The following is a 21,165-nucleotide window of genomic DNA, read 5'->3' on the forward strand; positions in this document are numbered from 1 at the left end:
GTAGGTGACCAAATACTTATTTTCCACCATAATTTGCAAATAAATTCTTAAAAAATCAGACAATGTGATTTTCTGGATTTTTTTTTCCATTTTGTCTCTCATAGCTGAGGTTTACCTATGATGAAATTTACAGGCCTCTCTCGTCTTTTTAAGTGGGAGAACTTGCACAATTGGTGGCTGACTAAATACTTTTTTGCCCCACTGTATATAATTGTGTGTGCGAGATGGAAACCAATATCAAAGGAGTGGGAATCAGTGGTGTTTTTAGATTATTTGCATTCCCTGCATTGTAATCTACCATTAACAAAAAAGGTCTGTTCTGAACAGACACTTTAATCACAATAGCGGTCACACTCTCACTTGTCCGATCCCTCCGTTCTCGGGCCCTCAGGTACCCTTGACCCCCACCTATCTGCCCTGCTGTGGACGGCCATGCTGGTTTCCCTGGCCATCGTCATCATCCTGCCCCAGCCCCACGGCATCCGGGCCTTCATAGCCTCTACCATCCTCAGGCTGATCTTCTCCGTGGGCCTGGAGCCCACGCTGTACCTGCTGGGGGCCTTCAATGTGAGTGGAGGGCGGTGGATGCTTAGTGTGGGGAGGTCTGTCTGTCTGTCTGTCTGTCTGTCTGTCTGTCTCTCTGCCTGTCTGCCTGCCTGCCTGCCTGCCTGTCTGTCTGTCTGTCTGTCTGCCTGTCTTACTTTCTTTCTTCCTTTCGTTCTGCATGATGGTCTGTCTGTCTGCCTGCCTGTCTGCCTGTCTTACTTTCTTTCTTCCGTTCCTTCTGCATGATGGTCTGTCTGCCTGTGGTGTGATCTCACCCTGGTGTGCCCCTGGTGTGAGCCTGGTGTGACCCTGGGCTGACCCTGTTATAACCCTGTTATGACCCTGGTGTGCAGGTCTGCAACAAGGTGATCTTCTTGATGAGCTTCGTGGGGAACCGGGGCACCTTCACCCGGGGCTACAAGGCCATGATCATGGACGTGGAGTTCCTCTACCACCTGCTCTACCTGATCATCTGCAGTCTCGGGGTCTTCGTGCACGTCTTCTTCTACAGCCTGCTGGTACACACACACACACACACACACACACACACACACACACACACACACACACAGATACACACACAAATAGATTATAATTGCTTTCCCTGCTACAAGACAACGGTTAGAAGGTCATTTTAACATGCTTTAGTGTAAGTACGTTCTAAGAGATGGGAATGTTGAAGAACCACTGTTTCAAACCTCAAACTGTATGAAGAACAGGGGATCTTCTGTCCATTCCATTTGGACCACGCCACCAGTAGCGCTGGACTCTAACCTTCATCCCCGTCCCCACCAGCTCTTTGACCTGGTCTACCGGGAGGAGACCCTGCTCAACGTCATCAAAAGCGTGACCCGCAACGGGCGATCCATCGTCCTCACGGCCGTGCTGGCCCTCATCCTCGTCTACCTCTTCTCCATCGTGGGATACATCTTCTTCAAGGACGACTTCATCCTGGCCGTGGACAGAATACCCAACAAGACCCTCGGTAGGTTAGCCGTGCCCTCTCCGTACCTTTTACATTGTGGGCGACTCTCGATATGAGTTTAGATAAAGGAAGTGAGTATGATTCGTGACTCATGCAGTGCAATTAAGCAGAACCCGGGCTACCCCTGGAGCTCGGTTTGTTATCTCACTTTTACCCCATCCTCACATCCGACCCAGATTGATGTCACATATACTATCAAACGTCAATGCTATCGCAAGCAGTTGATCAATCACTGAGCTGCTTTGAAGAATGGTTTGTGTGTGTGGTTGTTGTGTTGCTAACGGGCAGAGCACGGGGCCAGCATGGTGGGGGAGTTCTTCTCCGGGGGAGCTTGTCTGAAGGAAAACGGAGAGAACTGCTCAGCCGAAGCCTCGGTGGATGGTAAGTATTGCACCATGGTGTTAGGTCTCTCTATGCTCTCTCTCCCTCCTTCTCTCCCTTTCTCTCTTCTGCTCTCGCTTTCTGTCACTTTTTTTCATTCCTCTCTTTCCATCTCCAAGGGTTTTATTACAAATAGATTGGATGGATGGTGTGATGCCTGGCGCAGATTGGCATTAGCCGTTGTTTAGAAATGATTTATATCGGTTGTGCTGAATTTGTTTAATTTCCCCCTTTTTTCTAAAACTGTGGATTTACTTTAGTTACTTAATTAGCTTCGCCATAGCTTCAATTTCACTGATAATCAACGGTAGATAACAGCTCCTGAGTTACGTTTAGAAAAAATGATATTAAGATTATTCCTATTTTTATCAGGAGAAAGTCCTCAGGATTAGGAGACCCGACGGGGCTAAACCTTCGCAGTTGGGGAATAAGGGGAGGGTGCCTTCTGCAAGGGGGCAACGGGTTTAGGAGGGTGAGGGGCTAAGACTAGGGCGTAGGGTGCACTGGGTCAGGGGGTTAATCACCGCCAGCGCCCTGGGCCGGGTCAACGGGTTTGGGCTGTAGGAATACCCATCCACGACCACCGCCACCCCCTCATGGAGAGCTTCTCACCGGCGGCCTCCAAGCCCCCATGTGCTTCAGGACCACAGCCGCTAATAACCGCGGCTTGCAGACTTGTTGACCTGAGAAAATCCCAGATATGGGGGTGTTTCGGGACTTCTGAGAATGCCACAACAAAGTGGACATCGGCTCTCCTCCGCCAGGGGAAACATTCAAATCTGTTAGGAGAGTGTGACCGTGACCATCAATGACTTGATTGTAGTTTGGAACGGGTGTTGGACCATGATGAGAAGCTTTGCATGAGGTGGATTCTTCAGGGCTGAACACGTTCAGAGCTCAATGCTTCGGCCCTACATGGCTCAACACTATTTTGTCTGCCACCACTCTTTATGAATATGGAGATTGTATTGGTTAACCTTCTTCATTCTTCCTTTTAGTATTTCTGTTTCAAATTAAAGTATTGATTGTCTTCTAAAGGTCCTTGCCGGTGGTTGTGTTTCATGCTTTATTTACAAAAATACCCTCCAAGGCATCTCTATGAAAGACCAGAAACCAAACCTTGCTTTTGAGGGTAATAATGTTATGTATTCTGTGGGCACTTCACCTCAGAATGTGCAAATGAGGTAGAAAACACGACTTTATGTGGATTGGGGTGGCAGGGACTTTGAAACTTACTTCAGGGCGGCTCCGAGCAGCCAGTGGTCTTTGAAAGGTGCCACATAAATAAACATAGACTTCTACTACTTCCTGTGATGCTCAACATCATGGCCGTTTCCCCAGCAGCTGTTGTGGCGCCTCAGCCCTCGGCGCTGGTGATCGAGGATAAGGAGCGGGTGTGCGACTCGCTTATCATGTGCATCGTCACCGTCCTGAGTCACGGCCTGAGGAGCGGCGGTGGCGTGGGGGACGTCCTGAGGAAGCCATCCAAGGAGGTGTGTGTGTGTGTGTGTGTTAGTGTGTGTGTTTGCGGTGGGGGTTGTGTGTCTGTTTGTGATTCTTTTGGGGACTGTGTGAGTGTGTGTGGGAAGGGGGAGGGGGGCTGGAGGAGTACAGTGTTTCTGTGTCTGTTTGTGTGGTGGTCGGTGGGGGGGGGGTAGTGAATTATTGAGTGATTGAGGGTTAATAAGTTATTTCAATTTTTTTCAAAGAATCCCCTCATGTTCTCCTTCCTCCTCGTTCTCCTCCAGGAGCCTCTGTTCGCGGCCCGGGTCATCTACGACCTGCTGTTCTTCTTCATGGTCATCATCATCGTCCTCAACCTCATCTTCGGTGTCATCATCGACACGTTCGCCGACCTGAGGAGCGAGAAGCAGAAGAAGGAGGAAGTGCTGAAGACCACCTGTTTTATTTGTGGTAGGTGAACGCTCAAACAAGAGACAAGGTTTAATTAAAGATGCTTTCTAAAGCAGTTACTACAGATTAATCGTTAATCGTTTACCGACAACAAATCGCCATTCTTCCGCCAAAGTTTCTCAGGTCAGCAGATATGGTTGCCAAGCAACACAGGCTAGCAAGCTTTGGGAATGCGGTAACATTGTGTGAGTATTTTACAATGGCTTCGAGAATCAACTGAATCAATTGATTATCTATTTTATAAACAGTAAATAAATCACAATGACGGTAAACACAGCCACACACAATATGACTAAGGACCATTTTGTTTCCATGCATCTCGCCTTTTTCCATACAAAAGCTACCATATATTAACAAGTTAATAGTTAATTAGTTAATATTTGATATGCAGATCTGTTAAAACAACAATTCATTAGGATATTATAATTATTGTACATTTGCTTGTATTAACAGCAAAAAGTTCCATAAGACTGTGACTGGGTAGAATAGCTTTGTCGTGAGACGAATGGAGATCGGGCCTACTTTACAGCGAACGGACGCCATTTGCGATGCACTTGCAGCTACAAAAGAATATATATAGCAAAGCAGCAGTGTGACACACAACAGCTGTTGTGGTGTGCAAGTAACGTTCTGCAATTTGACGTCGAGAGGCAGAATAGTTCTCTAGAAAGATGGGGGCTGGCTTTTCTTGGTAGTGTAAACAGCCGCACACCTCCTCTTCCCAGAACAGCTTGGTTAGTCATGAGTGCTACTGCAGAGGAGGGAAAGTGTGTCTTCCTGTTGCCGTATGAGTCGCTTGACCATGTTAGACACTGTTGTGATAATGTTCTGAACTCCTGAGCATCATATGTCACAAAGGGGCTGGTTGCTGTTGTTGTTGTTGTCTTTTTCGGTAGGTTGTTTTGTGGGTGAACGGAATACGTGCCTTTTTACACTACGGTTGTCCTTTTCTAAGCTTTATGCTCTTTCTGGGGTATTTACAACTCCTCATGATCACACAGATTTACACGTATTCACTCCCTAACCAGGTAACATAATCATTGGTAAATAGATTAAAGAGGCAGATTTTAACCTCTGTGTGTAACTCTCCAATAAGATATGAGCATGTATCTGTGTTTCTATGTCTCGAACCTACTGCTGTATAGTCCATAGTGTATTTATGTTTCTATCTGTCTCTATGGACTCTATGGGAGTGTGTTAGTGTATATGTGTTTCTATCTGTCTCTATGGACGTGTGTTAGTGTATATGTGTTTCTATCTGTCTCTATGGACTCTATGGACGTGTGTTAATGTATATGTGTTTCTATCTGTCTTTATGGACAAGTGTTAGTGTATATGTGTTTCTATCTGTCTCTATGGACGTGTGTTAGTGTATATGTGTTTCTATCTGTCTTTATGGACAAGTGTTAGTGTATATGTGTTTCTATCTGTCTCTATGGACGTGTGTTAGTGTATATGTGTTTCTATCTGTCTTTATGGACAAGTGTTAGTGTATATGTGTTTCTATCTGTCTCTATGGACGTGTGTTAGTGTATATGTGTTTCTATCTGTCTCTATGGACTCTATGGACGTGTGTTAATGTATATGTGTTTCTATCTGTCTTTATGGACAAGTGTTAGTGTATATGTGTCTCTATCTGTCTCTATGTAAGTGTTAGTGTATCTATGTTTCTATCTGTCTCTATGGACGTGTGTTAGTGTATCTGTGTTTCTATCTGTCTCTATGGAAGTGTGTTAGTGTATCTGTGTTTCTATCTGTCTCTATGGAAGTGTGTTAGTGTATCTGTGTTTCTATCTGTCTCTATGGACGTGTGTTAGTGTATATGTGTTTCTATCTGTCTCTATTGACTCTGTGGAAGTGTGTTAATGTATATGTGTTTCTATCTGTTTCTATGGACTATATGGTAGTTGGTTAGTGTATCTGTGTTTCTATCTGACCCTATGTAAGTTGGTTAGTGTATCTGTGTTTCTATCTGACCCTGTGGAAGTGTGTTAGTGTATCTGTGTTTCTATCTGACCCTGTGGAAGTGTGTTAGTGTATCTGTGTTTCTATCTGTCTCTATGTAAGTTGGTTAGTGTATCTGTGTTTCTATCTGTCTCTATGGAAGTGTGTTAGTGTATCTGTGTTTCTATCTGACCCTATGGAAGTGTGTTAGTGCATCTGTGTTTCTATCTGTCTCTATGGACCATATGAAAGTAAGCTGCTTTGTTTCTTCACAGGTCTGGAGCGCGACAAGTTTGACAACAAGACAGTGACGTTTGAGGAGCACATTAAGGTGGAGCACAACATGTGGCACTACCTTTTCTTCATCGTGCTGGTGAAGGTGAAGGACTCCACCGAGTACACCGGCCCCGAGAGCTACGTGGCGGAGATGATCAGGGTGAGATGCTTCCCCAAGCCAGGGCCTTTATCAGACTGTTTACAACCAGCGCACCTCATGCATCTCATGAGTTCTGCTTAGGGCACCGCAACGCAATATTACCACCAATATTAGATCTTTAGCCTGATTTGATAGCTGGTGTTCTCTGGGATTTGTGGAAGATCTTTGCCTCCAAATACCCTTTCAAGAATGTTCACCTTTCCTCCTCCTTGACAGTAAATTGCTTTCCTAAACAGTCACCTTAAATCAATTTCTCTGGGTATAATGGTATTTTTTAAGGTATTTTTGTATTTTGTCTGAATAACTCCTTAACCTCTGAACTTTAACCTCCAAATAAAACGTTGATACTAAGTAGCAGCCAGTCTGACCTCCAGGGTCTAATAGGTAATCCCCCGACTCCTTGACCCCAGCTGCTTCCAACACGTGACCGCAGACGTGAGCTTTGTGAACGGAGAATCAACTTCAGACACAGCAAGCCCACGCTGTCGCGCTATTTGTTAATGCTTTAACTGCCTGCTTAATCGTTTAATACCAACACATTCACACATCCACGTACACACACACATACATTCACACACATCCATAACGATTCTCTGTCTCCCACAAACACACACACACTCACATGCCTGCAAGTTGAGCCACTAATATCGCAGCTCACTTAATATTTATCAGCTTTATATTTGTTTATCGATTTAACCATACATTTACGTATATATTAAAAATATCTTACGGTTTTAATTGCTATAGTTTTATTAATTTAATGTTTCATTTGAAAGTAGTAATGGCTATTTAAAGAAATATTTATAAATAATGAATGTGTAATTTCCATGCATGATCTACATTTGTATGGTGTACTCTAGTTGATTTAGTTTAATATAATTAAGGTAATACAATTATGCTTAAAATGGTTTATTGAGAAGTAGTAATGGCTATTTGAAGAACAAAATAAAGAAATAATGTGTAATTTCTATATATATACTTTATATACATTTTTATATTGTACATTATACAAAGGTTATGAAATATTTTCTAATAGAATGTATCATACTTAGCAAACTCTTGATTAATAAAATAATACGTGTAAATTCTACGTTAGATATTTTAAAATATGTATTTCTTGATACAAATTGCAACTGCAAATAACAAAATATCCGGAAATATAAAGATTAAAAAGAATTGTATGAAACATTATTAAGATAACAAACGGAGAGTGGTCCAAATTAAATCAAGCATTTCATTAACAATTGACATAGATTTAATTATGATCATGATGACCATTGCTTATTAAATGTTGCTCTTCGTAGGAGAAAATATTTCAGTAGAGATAGGATTTTGGGTTTTAATCAACTTGAGTTCATTGCACAAACGTTGTTTCTAGCCAAAGGAAAGCCCCTTTTATTTGTTGCAGTGTCTGTGCTGCCCGTGAGTGACGTACTTTCTCGAGACAGTTCGCCATCGCTGTCGTATTGAGTCTGGGGGTCGGGGTTAGCTCCTGTGAAACTTGGAAGAAACACGCTTAAACCTCACCTGCAACACACAAGCAAATGCACACACACACACGCACGCATACACACACACACACGCACATACACACAAACACACACACATACACCCACAGATGCACACATGAATGTATTGTAGTTAAATATGATTTTGATTAGAACAGTCTATATAAATGGCATATATTTATGTTCACATACTCATATATTTAATATATCAATATCCATGTATTTAAATGGATATTATGTGTACATTCTTGTTAATTCGTGAAATTTGTTCCAAAAACGGTTGATTCATGCATTTCAAACGACTTTAACGCGAGGCACTTCTTTTGGCATGCCATTATTGTTCTAATGTACAGACTTGACAACCATTTGCGTAATCTGAACAGCATCTGTGCCCACTCAGCTGTTTGTCTTACCATATCCGTTGAGTGTGCTTTAATGTGGGAACAGCGACAGGAGCGCGTAGCTGGGGGAGTACAGGCCCTCACGACTGCTCTGATAATGACTGGGCCTGACGTCAGAGGCAGAGATCGTTGCCCTATGCGTCAGGTGGAAATGGCAAATGCAATGGTAAACGGTAAAGGTGTTGCGTACACCACCGGTTGCTCTTCTACGACCACTGTGTGTCTAACACCATAGAGACGCCGCTGTCTCGTGACATATGAGAATAAAACACCTTGGAAAGAGAGGAAAAACGTATTATATGGTATAACTAACTAGATCTGAGTGTTGGTTTTTGCTTTCTCTCCTTTGCCAGGAGAGAAATATTTCTGTTGCGGTCTAAGACCCAACAACATATCCTGTTTCCCTAGCTCGGGCCCTCCCTGCGGTTCCTAATATTGAGAAATGTTACTTCCGTCATTTCCATTGAACTGGCATGTCTCAAGTGCCAATGATTCCTTCCACTTACGGGAAGCATTGTAAACACTGAAGGACTGGGGACACACACACGCACAGACACACACACACACGCACACAGTATGATTACCATGGTTAGAATACACGATTGAAGTAAAAATGAGGAACCATCCCCTTTTTTTTTCCTTGACCATCTCATCTCTGAGAAAGAGTATTATCAGAACTGAACGTGGCCGACATGAAGTCATTGTTGGATGATGCAATTCACTTGAATGGCATTCAAATAAATCAAATATCGCCTTCCTATGTTTTATACACTTTCGCTTTTAATACTCATATTTTGCCTATTGTTGGTTAAGGTCTCGCCTGCATGCTATCAGCTTTCCGATGCACATACATGTACCTGGTAGTCTTTGAAACTTTTTGAATTACAAACCAATATAAAAAAGATATTTTAAAAGAATATAGTTGATTTGAGCAATGAACTTAGTTTGTCCATTCTGAGGGTGAAAGAGAGTGAAGGCACAGCTCAACAACAACGTTGCACTACTGTTGTTTTTCTTTGCATTCAGGAAGTGAAGCTTGTTTTCAGAATGAGTGTGGCCTCTCACTATATTACTGTTGTGTGCTTCCCCTTCGACCGTGTGTGTGTGTGTGTGTGTGTGTGTGTGTGTGTGTGTGTGTGTGTGTGTGTGTGTGTGTGTGTATGTGAGACCGAGAAGAGGCTTTGTGGCAAACCTGTGACCACCGCAGGCACTCACCTCCCCGCCTCACACTAAACCACTGAAATCAGGGACTTTTCCCAGCCCAGTTCTGTGGTACCCAGCCGGCAGGATGCACTCACCTGCCGAGCAGTGTTTTTCTCTTTAATCTTGTTGTGAACAATGTGCTTTCGGGCCTTGTCATGCCCGTCATGCGGTTAATTCAGGGGGTGTCTCTGTTAAAGAAGTTCAACTCTCTGCCGGTCAACCGGCCTGTCTTTCTGTATGTCTGTCTGTCTGTCTGTCTATGTCTATCCATCTGTCAATCTGTATCTATCCATCTGCCTGCCTTTCTGTATGTGTGTCTGTCTGTCTGTCTGTCTATGTCTATCCATCTGTATCTATCCATCGGTCTTTATGTCTGTCTGTCTGTCTGTATAGCTACATGTCTTTCTGTCTGTCCACCCACCTGTCTATCTGTCTGCATGCCTGTCTGTCTGTCTGTCTTTTTCTGTCTCTAACATTCATGAAACAAATTATTCCCATTTAGTTGGAAATGGAATGGAAGGTCCCAGAGATGAGTTTGATCCCATTTTATGCTAAACAAATAAGGGTGCTGTCCGTTTCAAATATTGAATTTGTCAAGGCAAGAATTACCCTAAAAAGACTTCCTCTCAAGCTTCAAGCTTTCGATGATCATAACTGCTGCGTTGTTTATTTCCCTTCTCCGTTGACCCAGGACCACAACCTTGACTGGTTTCCCAGAATGAGAGCCATGTCCCTGGTGAGCAGCGATGCGGATGGTGAGCAGAATGAAATCCGAAATCTGCAGGAGAAGCTGGAATCCACCATGAAGCTGGTGACCAACCTCTCGGGCCAACTGACAGAGCTCAAAGAACAGGTCCGTTCAACCACCGCAACCCAAAATACCTCCATAATACCTTATAAAACCTTCAAAATGATAACATGTATCACATAATAAGATGCGACACGCTCCACTTGTGACAAGAACTTCAAGACTGAGTGCTGGTTCCTTAATGGAATAATAACAATGAAGAAAATGCCTTTTCAGGTACAGTGGCTCATGATGTAGGATACTAAAAGATAAAACTCAAAGAAGCACAACACAAATTATGCTGATTTCTAGAAGGAGACGGGAACTAAGATCTTCCTGTATTTGATCAACCAACAATGTTATAGTGTAATATTGTGTAACTGACTTGGATTCAAGTCCTGAATCCAAACGGACATACAAGTGGCAGGTTCTTCAATCAAACCTATTGATGTATCAAAGAACAATTGCTTGACACTATTTGACAAAAGTCAAATCAACTCAAATACTGACCGGATAAAGCAGTAAGCCAGATTCAAGCTTCCGATTTCTTGCAGCCAATTAAGAGCCAGCGGGACTTGGACAGATTAAACGATTATTAAGTCAGTAAGTGCCATATAAAACGCTACACAAATATCTATTATTTGAATATTCAATTAAGGTTCAAATCCTTTGAATGGACCTTTTATTAAATTAGACCCAGTGTACACCAACACAGTAGGGAGCAGCGCCACCCTGCAGCTTTAGAGAGCTGGCATGGTTCCTTTTGCTGCCTCCCTTCCTGCTGTGTCGACTTTGCTTGCATTTCCTCTGGGTGTTCTGGTTTCCTGTTACCTGCTATAACACGCAGGCTAATGACAGACCTGAGATCAGGCATCGTTAAGTCATGATGTGTGTGACACTGGTGATAGACAGGCGTGCCATCCTTCCCTACCTCATGCCGATGGAAGCAGGGATAGGTTCCAGCTACGGCCAAGAAGTCGGAACAACGCATTCATTCCTATTTCCCAGATTACCCCAATAGGGGGGAACACTACATTAGCTCGAACAACCTCGTTTGTCAACCAATATAAAACAAGGGGGCGTTTTATGCAGATTTATCTGAAACATTGCCGCGGATGATTCTACAAGACGGTTATGAGTGTGTTCCCTTTTCTTGTCAGGGTTTTTGTGTGGAAATTAAAAAACTGTTGTAGAATCTTGATATTTCTCTCATTTAATGAGGGCCTTAGTGGGTAAAGATGGATGGATGATTGATAGACTGATTGAATAATGTATGAATGGATAATGGAGGCATGGGTGTATGGATGGATTGTGGATGTTTGGATGCATAATGGATGAAATATAGACGATGGATGGATGGATAATGGATGGATGAAAGATAGATGGATAATGGATGGATGGATTGATAATGGTTCAATGATGGATTGTGGACATTTGATTGATGGTTGGAGAGAATGGACAGATGGATGAATGAATAAAAGGTAGTTCTCTGTTAATTGAGGAGAATTTTTCAGCTGGTAAATTATACCTTGCTAGTGCCAGAAGGACTAGGAAGTAGAGAAAAGCTCGGTCACAAGTTCACACGCAATGTACACGGGTCACACAATGTATTTTAATAAAAGTTTTGCCAAAGCCTCATTGAGCCATCAATATAAACAGCCAACCTTTCTCTGTGTAAGTCTCTTGCCCTTTAGATGCAGAGCTTACTAAAAACAGAAGACAATGAGTCATGGTTCACAACACTGCTCATCGGCCTTTCAACCTGATGGTGTCTGCGTCATTAGAGCAGAAACTATTTTAAGTTTGGATACACGTTGTGGCCCTGTTGGTAAGACAGGAAATTGGTTCGTTATGTTGTTCTTTCGTTATAACGCCGAAATATAATTTACAATCCAAAATTACAATAAGATGACAAATAGATATTTTCATCTGAATATTATAATTACACCTGCAATACATCATTCATACATGGACAACTAACTACTAAGCCCCATCTGCCTTTTGATTAACTGAATACTGATAACACAGTTTTCTTCTTTCAAATTAATAATCACGGTGGCAGTTTTTTCTGTCCGATGAGGTAAACCACCTGAAAATACAAACACCCTAAAAGGAATAATTTAAGGCTTTATCTCCATGGTTACAACAAAGACCAGTATGTGATACATATATTTTTTGATGGCATGCATCGTTGAGTATGAACATTTTGGCAAAATGGCATCGACCACCATGTTCAAGATCATGGAAGACATAATAACACGTTTAACAAAAATAAAATATCCCAAAAAGGTGATCTGGGGTCTGCTGGCACTTACCAGTGAGGTTTGTCTACCAGTGAAGTTTGTTCTGTCCACCTGCTCCTACAGCCATCCCTAAACCGCAGCATGTTGAACGGCTCAGGATTTCAGGATTCAGGTTCAGGATTTTGGCTTTGGCGCCTTCTGTGATTCTTCCTGGGGTTTGGATTACAGTGGTGAGACCACTTTTTGTCAATCAGTCCAGTGGTAATATCTAAATGGGTCAATTTCAACAAGGAGAATCAACCCTTTTTTACAAGCCGTCACTACAAGACTATTTGGTTCAGAATTCAGTTTCTCCTTCCACTTTTTCACTTTTTTTTGTGGTGTTGTGCACAGCTTAGGGAAAGAAGAACTGGAGTAATTGCTTGTAAAATAAATGTAATTCTTTAATAAATTAACGTTGTTTATTCCAACTCACACTAAACACGTTAAGAATTTCAAGTGTGCATTATCTGGAAGGTCTATTCATTTGAATTGTGGAGTAAATGATTCGGCAGCGCAGAATTCCCACCAGCACACTAATACTAACCGGTACTCTGACAGATGATCAAATCGATTTGCCATTTAAAAATATATATAACACTTGACATCCATGTTCAAATAATCGGCTCAATGATGGTAAGAGAGTTGTGTAGTTCAGTTCTTTTTTTTTGCAGAACTATAAAGAGATATTTGTTGTTGAAGTGAGAAGTATGGGTAAGGAAGCGAATCTCATTGAGACACATTGACCCAGACAGGACCAACCAGGGAGGAAACCAGTGGAGAGGAACCACCCAATTATAGCTCACCCCTTTTAAATTAGCGCTGCACTTTTATTGATACGCCTGAAAGACAAACACCAAATGGCATTAATCTCCAAGGTTGTTTCTTGTCATATATGTGTGTGTGTATGTGTGTCTAAATACAGTAGAGAAATGTTCCTCTTTAATTATTCAAAGTTTTTCAAATAAAAGCAACTCAACTGAACATATCCATACGCATTACAGATACGTTTATCCTTACAGCATATGCTGCCAAGGCTGCCTGTTAGTTTCTGATGCCTCCTTGTTTATCAGAGGAGGTTGCATCCTGTGGGTATATATCTTGACTAAAGGGTAACAACTTTGAAAATAGAGTGAGTTTTGTTTACAGTCAGGCTTACGTCAGAGCCACAGGACTCTCTGGATGAGTGTTGTGGTAAAGATTTCTGAAGAATCTTATCCGTTTGATAAAACACACTTCAGTGCTAAAAACATCTGCAGGCAAGAGTAACTTCAGATTTGCCGCAGACCAGTAGCAGAAGTCTCGCTCCAGCGTATATTCACAGGTACTAACTGATCAACAAAATGTCCGCCTTTCGGTTTTCTCTTCTCTCTCTCTGTCAGATGACAGAGCAACGGAAGCAAAAGCAGCGCATCGGCCTATTGGGCCACCCGCAGCACATGAATGCCAACCCCCAGCAGCCTGCGTAGCGACAACTTGACCCAACCCGACCACCCAATGAGGGGGCAACTGGCGATGGACTGCCGAGCCTCTGCTCCGGGTGTCTGTGCGGTGTGTGATCCGCGTAGCTACAGCTTATAATGGTATGAAACGTTTTAGAGAAACACAAGTAGGTTAGTGACGGTATCATGTCTTATAATGTCTAGCCCGTGCTCGTGGTGGCTCCATCCGGTACGACTCAGTAAGCCTAATGTATGTGGCCCTGCCAGGGCCCGTGGTGCCAAGTGCTTTTCTATGTAGAGACGAATGGGATTTTTGTTCGATACATGGCCTTTACTGAATGAACTTGAACGACGGAGAAGCCGAATGGACTGGAAAGTTACACGAAAAGTCCCATTTAAAGCTTTTTTTTCTAACGGTTTAAGCAGTATTTATTAACTTTCCTTCTTTGTCTTTTGGTGCAATACTCAATCTTATGCAACCTTCATATATGTGGACTTGAGTCTTGAATTGTTTTGTAAGGGTTGAGAGCTTGCACTCTTCTGTCGTGTCATGTTTGTCTCAAATAGCCCTTGGTAGGGGATATGTTGAATTAAATCCTAATATAGAAGTGAAAATAATAATATTAATAATAATTAATATGCCAGCCCAATTATTATTTTTTTTATTTCAATTACATTTATTTAATTTCTTTGCTGTGTATATTGCAAACAATTCAAAGGCACTCAAGATAGTTAACTGTGTCATATATATATATATATATATATACATATATGTATATATATGTATATATATATACATTTGTTTGTCCAATGCTGTCTTATCTGAAAGCTTGTTTTATGATGATCTTATATATTTATGTGTGTCAGTGCTGCTAATACATTATGCTCAGGAGTTTACAGCTAATAATGAATCATTAGAATATGACCAAAATGCGTCTCACATTTTTGTATGTGCCTTTTTATTATTTTTCCCATAACAGTGGAAATTTAGTTTATCTTGCATAGCTGCAAAGTCTTAATTATCAAAAACTATGTATTTAATATTTTTGTTTATTTATTTGTTTATTTATTAATTTACGGAATTGCTTTTATGAGTGGGGCAGTATTTTTGTAAGTGTACATACAACCATTGCTTTAACCATTGCTTTTGTATACTGTAAGTAGTACATTTCCAGGAGAATAAAAAATGGAAATAAATGCAAAAAAAGCCACAATATTTCCATTCTAAGCAGTGTCAATTTGTACATTAAAGTAGAAGTATTTAATTAATTGTATGCAACTATCCTGTGCTTCTTGAGTTTGGGTTTGTCATTACACCAGGTGTGTATAGTGGATCTAAAGAGTTAACTCGAATGATAATGAGGGTGTTTAAAAGCAGGTCATGGGGGATGTTTCAGTTATGGAGAATATGACGGTGGTCTTAAGGTAACAAACGTAACAACAACTTGATATCAGAGTTTCTGTTTCACAGTGAAAGGGTGGTAATGACTTGACATGTTTTCTTTCAGACGTGTTACTTTACCTACTAAATGCTGTTGGCCGACGCTTGTTGTCGGCAAGCAATGTGAAACTGGGTAAACAATAACAACTACGACAAATAATGAACTTAAAATCTATGTTTGAATAAGAGTTAACCTATACAAAAAGAAGCAATAGACAAGAGGCTATGTACAAGAAACAATCCCATCTGTCCTTATACGGCCTGATTATTTTTATTTGTCGATGTGCACGACAACTATATTCAGCTTAACCCCTAGTGTTGTGATATTATGAGTCCTCTAAAACACGTCAGCACTATTGTAAGCCTAACATTTCACCTTAAGAACGACAATCGCTGCGGCCAATTCGGATAAAATCATTCTTTAAAAATCGTCTATTTCAAGCTTGTATATTTACGCTGAAACTGGTGTGGGGTTCCTTTGAAATAAACTGTCTTCTTTGGGATACCTGTAAACTCTCAGTATCGCCTCATAGGCGTCTCGTCTCGAGCGGGGACATGGGGTGATGTGTCTGTGACCCTACCAGACAGCAGTCGCTCCCATCCCATGCGGTGCGTGCAGATGACGTCAGCGGCAGAGCTGCTCTGCTCCTTGTTACTTGAGCGGCCATGAGGAGCTCAACGTGACAGCTCAGCGCGAGCAGCTCGCCGCCGCCGCCGTCCACATTCTCCTCTCGCCGCATGTGCACGTGTAGCAGCAGACGAGTACAGTATGAGAGGGCACGCTTCGACAAGCAGGCAGCGCACATGTAAAACAAATAATAAAAAAAATAAAGACCTGAAGAACGTGATGGATAGTTTCGTAAAACAACTGTGAGCGGAATGTGTTCAAGCGTAGCGTGTTTTTTATTCGACAAGATTTAATAGTCGTTATAGGGGCCGATGCGCATTGAAGTCATTTTATGGCCAATATGGGCTGTAGCCCTTTATTTGCAAACTCTTTAACATTGAACATGGTATATGTTGAAGGGCTCCTCGAAAATTAAGATAACTTTTTGTCTTTGTCAGTAGCCCTTTGCGCGCAATTATATATGTTGGTTATGGTTGTTATTATTTATTCAAGCCAATTTTGGTATAGCTTAGTCTAAAGAGTTATTCTGCGACTATTCTTATTCCCACTAACATGCTACAGCCTAGATGTTAATGTTTCAACTATGTTTATTTTTCATTAATAACAACAAATTGACAGGAAAAGGCAGGACAGTTTCAAGACGACGTGAAACATTCTGCCCTAATTTTATTTTTTGTAAATACCGTGGCTGCGCACGTTCCGCTCTAACTGCGTAGCAGAGCGTGGTGGTACACGAGACACCTTCCGCTAGAATGGGGGGAGGGCCAGGCTCGTGCAGATCCTCCTTGTTATTACTCACAGCAGAAAAAGGGGCCGTGCTCCTCGAGGGTTGAAAGCGCCGTCCAACACGTGAGCCTCATGTGACTCGAGCTGGGTCATTATCCGACAGAGGGAGCGAGAGACGTGCCTGTAGTCACAGGGTTTATTTAACACGTAGTCAAAACCGCCCCACTCTCTCACACATCTAGTCGGGGCGTGGAGCTGCTGTAAAGTATTGCCGTGTCTAGAGCTCAGAGTGACAACATCGTATTTGCTTGCAGTGCTGCGGTCTGAAGCGGGAATGTACATTGAAAACAAATCTAGATTCTTCTTATTAATAACTGGATTCTATTAGTTTTTGATTTCTTGACAGCCGACTACATTTTATGCATTTTGACGTCTGAAATACATAGATAGACGCGCATTATCAACATTAAGGGATATTTTGTTTATTATTTCTGCCGGAACATTTTGGGAAAGATATGGAGAGGATTACAAGTGCGCAGCCGCCTCCTTGTTTGCCAAAACACCCGTCGCTAGAGATAGCAGACATGCAAGGGTAAGTGTTTATTTTATTTTTGTATTATAATTTTTATTGTCTGTTTCTGCAATTTCTTTTCAATTGGCATGTTTGAAACTTTGTTTTGAGATAATTTTAAATCATTTTGCATGATCTGAATTTAATATCACACCAAAAAACACATATTGATAAACATTCATATTTTGTTGTCCCCATAGAATGGAGTATCCCATGTACATGTACAAACCAAGAAGAGGGTTGAAGCGTGGGGATAACAGCAAGGTAAAGAGAAGTTTAACTATTTACAATATCTCACGTTTCCTTTCTTTCTCTCGGTGACACCGTCCTTCGTTTATGGATTAATTCATACGAATTCTTAATACATTCTTCTTTATTTCCAACCTCTTTCAGGAAACATACAAGTTGCCTCACCGATTGATTGAGAAGAAAAGGCGTGACAGAATCAACGAATGCATCGCACAGTTGAAGGACTTGTTGCCAGAACACCTAAAGCTTACAGTGAGTGTGAGTTTTTATCTTCCTTATATCTCTCAAGTGTGACCGACGACAGACAATTCTGAGCTAGTACATATCGGATGAATGCTCGTTGCTTTACAGTTCTGCTCCCTCTATTAGTTTTTATTTTATTCGTATTACCCCCATGCAAAATAAAATGTGAAATACACTATTATTAAATGATAAAAACAATGCTTTATTGTTTGTCAGACATGTGCATGTTGTCCCCCCCGCGCGCGCGTGTGTATGTGCGAAAGCATGGCATGGCTTCCCAACCCCGTGGCGGAGGGCTTATCCTCGGTTCAGCTGCTGAACGTGTTGCATAAGAAAGATCAACATGCTTATCGTAGGTCTTCCTGTTTTAGACGCTGGGTCATTTGGAAAAAGCGGTGGTGCTGGAGCTGACTCTGAAGCACGTGAAAGACCTGAGCATTGTGCTCGAGCAACAGCAGCAGAAAATCATTGCCCTGCAGAACGGTCTGCAAATTGGTATGTTTACAGTCTCACAAACTTGGAAATATATACAATTACACACAGACACACACACACACCACACACACACACACACACAGGTGTTTTGAGTCAAACATTAAAAAATAATGTAAATACATGGTAATAATGACGAATATATTACACTTTTAGAGGTGTTCAAAGACACTTTGAGCACCGTAAGACACAACAATCCAACCACAAAACATTTTTTGTTCAACCAAAAAACAAAAACCTGCAGGTTGATCCGGTGTGGTGTAGCCTAATCTGGTGAATATAATGTGGTGATCTAACCGCCTTCGTTCCTTCCAGGCGATCAGGGAGGTGATGCGGCAGAGAACGGCGAGGAGATGTTCCGCTCTGGCTTCCACCTCTGCGCTAAGGAGGTCCTGCAATACCTGGCCAATCAGGATAGCAGCCGAGACCTGAGCTCCTCCCACCTCATCAGCCACATCCACAAGGTGGCGTCCGACGTCGTGCATCATCCCGTGAGCCCACGGCAAACCGCCCACTCCTCCTCCTCCTCCTCCTACTCCTCCTCCTCCTCCTCCTCGGCCCGCCACCAAGCCGCGGAGACACCGGAGAGAGGCACTGGCCGCCAGCCCCCGGCTCGTGTTCCCGAGGGCCACGCCATGAACTGCGTCCCCGTCATCCAGAGGACTAACGCCCACGGAGGGCACAGCGAGCAGAGCGGGAGCGACACAGACACGGACAGCGGTTACGGCGGCGAGCACGAGAAGCTGCAGCGGACCGAGTGCCGCGGCGAGAACGGCGGCTCGCTAAAGCCGACGGCCGCGTCCGACAAGAGCGCCGTCAAACAGGAGGACCGCCACCACCACCACCATCACCACGGCGGCAAGGACGACGAGGCCCCCGGAGCCAAGAGGTCCAGGTGTGACTCTTCCGAGGACGAGAGCCTCTCCGCTCAGCTGGGGGCGGGGTCCGGCTACATGAGCTTCTCCCCCAACCAGCCTCCCTTCTGCATGCCCTTCTACCTCATCCCTTCCGCCGCGGCCGCCGCTGCCGCCTACCTGCCCATGCTGGAGAAGTGCTGGTACTCCGGGGGCATGCCCGTCATGTACCCACCGGGCATGACGGTGGGCTCCGCTGGCAGCTTGCAGCCAGAAGCACTCTCCTCATCCCCCTCTACCTCCTCCTCCTCCTCCTCCTCCTCCCCCTCTTCCTCCTCCTCCTCTCTAGTAAGGTCCCCCAGGGCTGGTTCCCCGGCACAACAGCACCAGACCCCTAACATGGAGTCCCCCGCTCTCCGGCACGCCCTTAAACAGATTCCCCACTTAAGCACGGAAACCAAAGACTAAAACTGTTTTGCTTTTTTTTTATCTTGTTATTATTTGTATTGTTATTATTTTGGTTGAAATCCTGCCCACCGAATGTTGAGAACTTGACCCGCTGGAAAATATCAACGAGAGATATGGACAATAAGACACTGGTACCCGTCTACCACCGCAGTTTGCGCCATCAAATCCCTCCCTCTTTCCCTCTCTTTCTCTTGAGGGTCCAGGCCTCTTGTGGTCCCCTTTGTTCAGGGTGCGCTCGCAATAGACTGAAGGGTAACAATAATCAGTCGTTGAATCCTGAACGCTCTCCTCATTCTTATTGTTTACAGATCACCTGTCGTGTAGCTCTGAAACACTGTGATGGCGACTAGTTCAAAGTTGAAAAAAGTGAAGAAGTCAGGAGAGTTTTTATTGTTAGAATCGGTTTTTGTTTTGTTCAACCTGGTTTCTTTACACTTTGTGATGAATGTCAAAAGCCAACCCATAATGTGATGCAGTGAAAATGCCCACCCACCGTAAATCATATGGGCTTGCGCACATAACGGGTCTGTAAAGAATGTTAGATGTCGAACAAAAAGAAGCCCTCCCCAAGATAGATGCTGCTTTGAGGAGTTCATGATTATTACCTGCTGTCGATAGCTGAGCTGAGCTGTTCTTGTATTGCTATTCTCTTGCATAAACTCTCCCAGGGACAACAACAGGACCATTCTTAAAGACTAGAATGTTACCAAGTAATGTCTGGTACAATGCTAGCCAGAGATTTTTGTCATGCATTTCATCCATAAACTACCTTGCGGCTATAAGGTCAAACAATGGTTTATTGTACTCAGCGGGATGGTATATCCACCAACCAGCCACGGTGGTTTGTGTCTGTTGAACGATGTACACCATGGTTTTTTTTACATTAGCACAAGTTTGTGACACGTTATTATTTGTGCAACTAGATGGGAGTTCCTTTGAAGTAATGTATTATAATAACTTTTTGTTAAAACTTTTATTTCAACTTGTACATGTTTATTTTTGATACGTGACCCACTGAGTGTATTTGCGTTGTAACTAGGGAGAGAGAGGGAGTTCAAAGTTTGTTCGCTGTATGCCAAGGAAAACACGTTAGTAGCATTGTGCTAAAGCCGCGGATCTGCATCATGCTAACACATCTCTAGTCTATTGCCTTTTGCTTGTTTAAAGCAGACACAAGTCTCAATGTATTTACACTAAATCAAATGTCTGTGACAAAGAGCGTGAATGTATAATGTTCAAAACAAAAATAATAGTTTTGTAAAGATGAAAGAGGTACTGGATATTTTATTTTAAGATGTAACACAGGGTGGTTTGTTGTATATATTTTGTCTATAAAGTATTGTTGATATACATTAAAAAATATTAATAAAGTTTTTTTCCTCACGTGGAATTATGTGTTTGTATTTGGATATGCTTCCAACCATCAATACCCTCAGCTCCTGAAAACACACACACTTGCATAACAAGACTTACATAACGTATAGAACAGCCGTTCCTCTGTAAATCAATACTGAGCCTCAAATTACAGCTCTGCCACATGTCCACACTCAGGGCATTTTGATTAGTTACAACAAAATATGTAAAGAGTCACATTATTGTTGCAGATTTGAAATATTAAAAGTCAATTGATAGACTTATATGATACTATAGTGTTTAAGTGGGGG

The 21,165-nt window shown here is 42.6% G+C and overlaps 2 protein-coding genes across 3 annotated transcripts in view; both read left to right on the plus strand.

Moving 5' to 3' along the window:
- The window catches only part of itpr1b (inositol 1,4,5-trisphosphate receptor, type 1b), an 88,187-nt gene extending 73,189 nt beyond the window's left edge, over window positions 1-14,998 (plus strand). The window contains exons 50-58 of the mRNA XM_079747617.1: window positions 392-567; window positions 900-1,064; window positions 1,342-1,531; window positions 1,820-1,912; window positions 3,257-3,405; window positions 3,661-3,826; window positions 6,046-6,206; window positions 10,010-10,171; window positions 13,770-14,998. Of these exons, the coding sequence (XP_079603743.1) occupies window positions 392-567; window positions 900-1,064; window positions 1,342-1,531; window positions 1,820-1,912; window positions 3,257-3,405; window positions 3,661-3,826; window positions 6,046-6,206; window positions 10,010-10,171; window positions 13,770-13,856 (1,349 nt within the window). The 3' untranslated portion in view covers window positions 13,857-14,998. The remainder of the gene's footprint in view (window positions 1-391; window positions 568-899; window positions 1,065-1,341; window positions 1,532-1,819; window positions 1,913-3,256; window positions 3,406-3,660; window positions 3,827-6,045; window positions 6,207-10,009; window positions 10,172-13,769) is intronic.
- A 1,832-nt stretch (window positions 14,999-16,830) lies between these two features.
- On the plus strand, window positions 16,831-20,884 carry bhlhe40 (basic helix-loop-helix family, member e40). Of its 2 annotated transcripts, none has more exons than XM_079748485.1 (5): window positions 16,831-17,216; window positions 17,396-17,459; window positions 17,589-17,702; window positions 18,059-18,182; window positions 18,495-20,884. In XM_079748485.1, exons 1-5 carry the CDS (start codon window positions 17,140-17,142, stop codon window positions 19,499-19,501), a joined length of 1,386 nt encoding a protein of 461 aa, XP_079604611.1. In that variant the 5' UTR covers window positions 16,831-17,139; the 3' UTR covers window positions 19,502-20,884. The 2 variants fall into 2 exon arrangements, with proteins under 2 accessions (XP_079604611.1, XP_079604612.1); XM_079748486.1 differs by having other exon boundaries at window positions 16,832-17,216; window positions 17,589-17,696.
- The last annotated feature ends 281 nt before the right edge of the window (window positions 20,885-21,165 follow it).

This window comes from Pollachius pollachius, assembly GCF_949987615.1.
Source record: "Pollachius pollachius genome assembly, chromosome: 12".
NCBI classification, from domain to species: Eukaryota; Metazoa; Chordata; class Actinopteri; order Gadiformes; family Gadidae; genus Pollachius; species Pollachius pollachius.

Excerpts from the sequence above, each read along its gene's own strand:
- bhlhe40 (XM_079748485.1), top strand. The coding sequence starts at position 17,140 with ATGGAGAGGATTACAAGTGCGCAGCCGCCTCCTTGTTTGCCAAAACAC. Across the intron at positions 17,703-18,058 it reads ACCTAAAGCTTACAGTGAGT|ACGCTGGGTCATTTGGAAAA; the intron begins GTGAGTTTTTAT and ends TTCCTGTTTTAG. Across the intron at positions 18,183-18,494 it reads GCAGAACGGTCTGCAAATTG|GCGATCAGGGAGGTGATGCG; the intron begins GTATGTTTACAG and ends CGTTCCTTCCAG.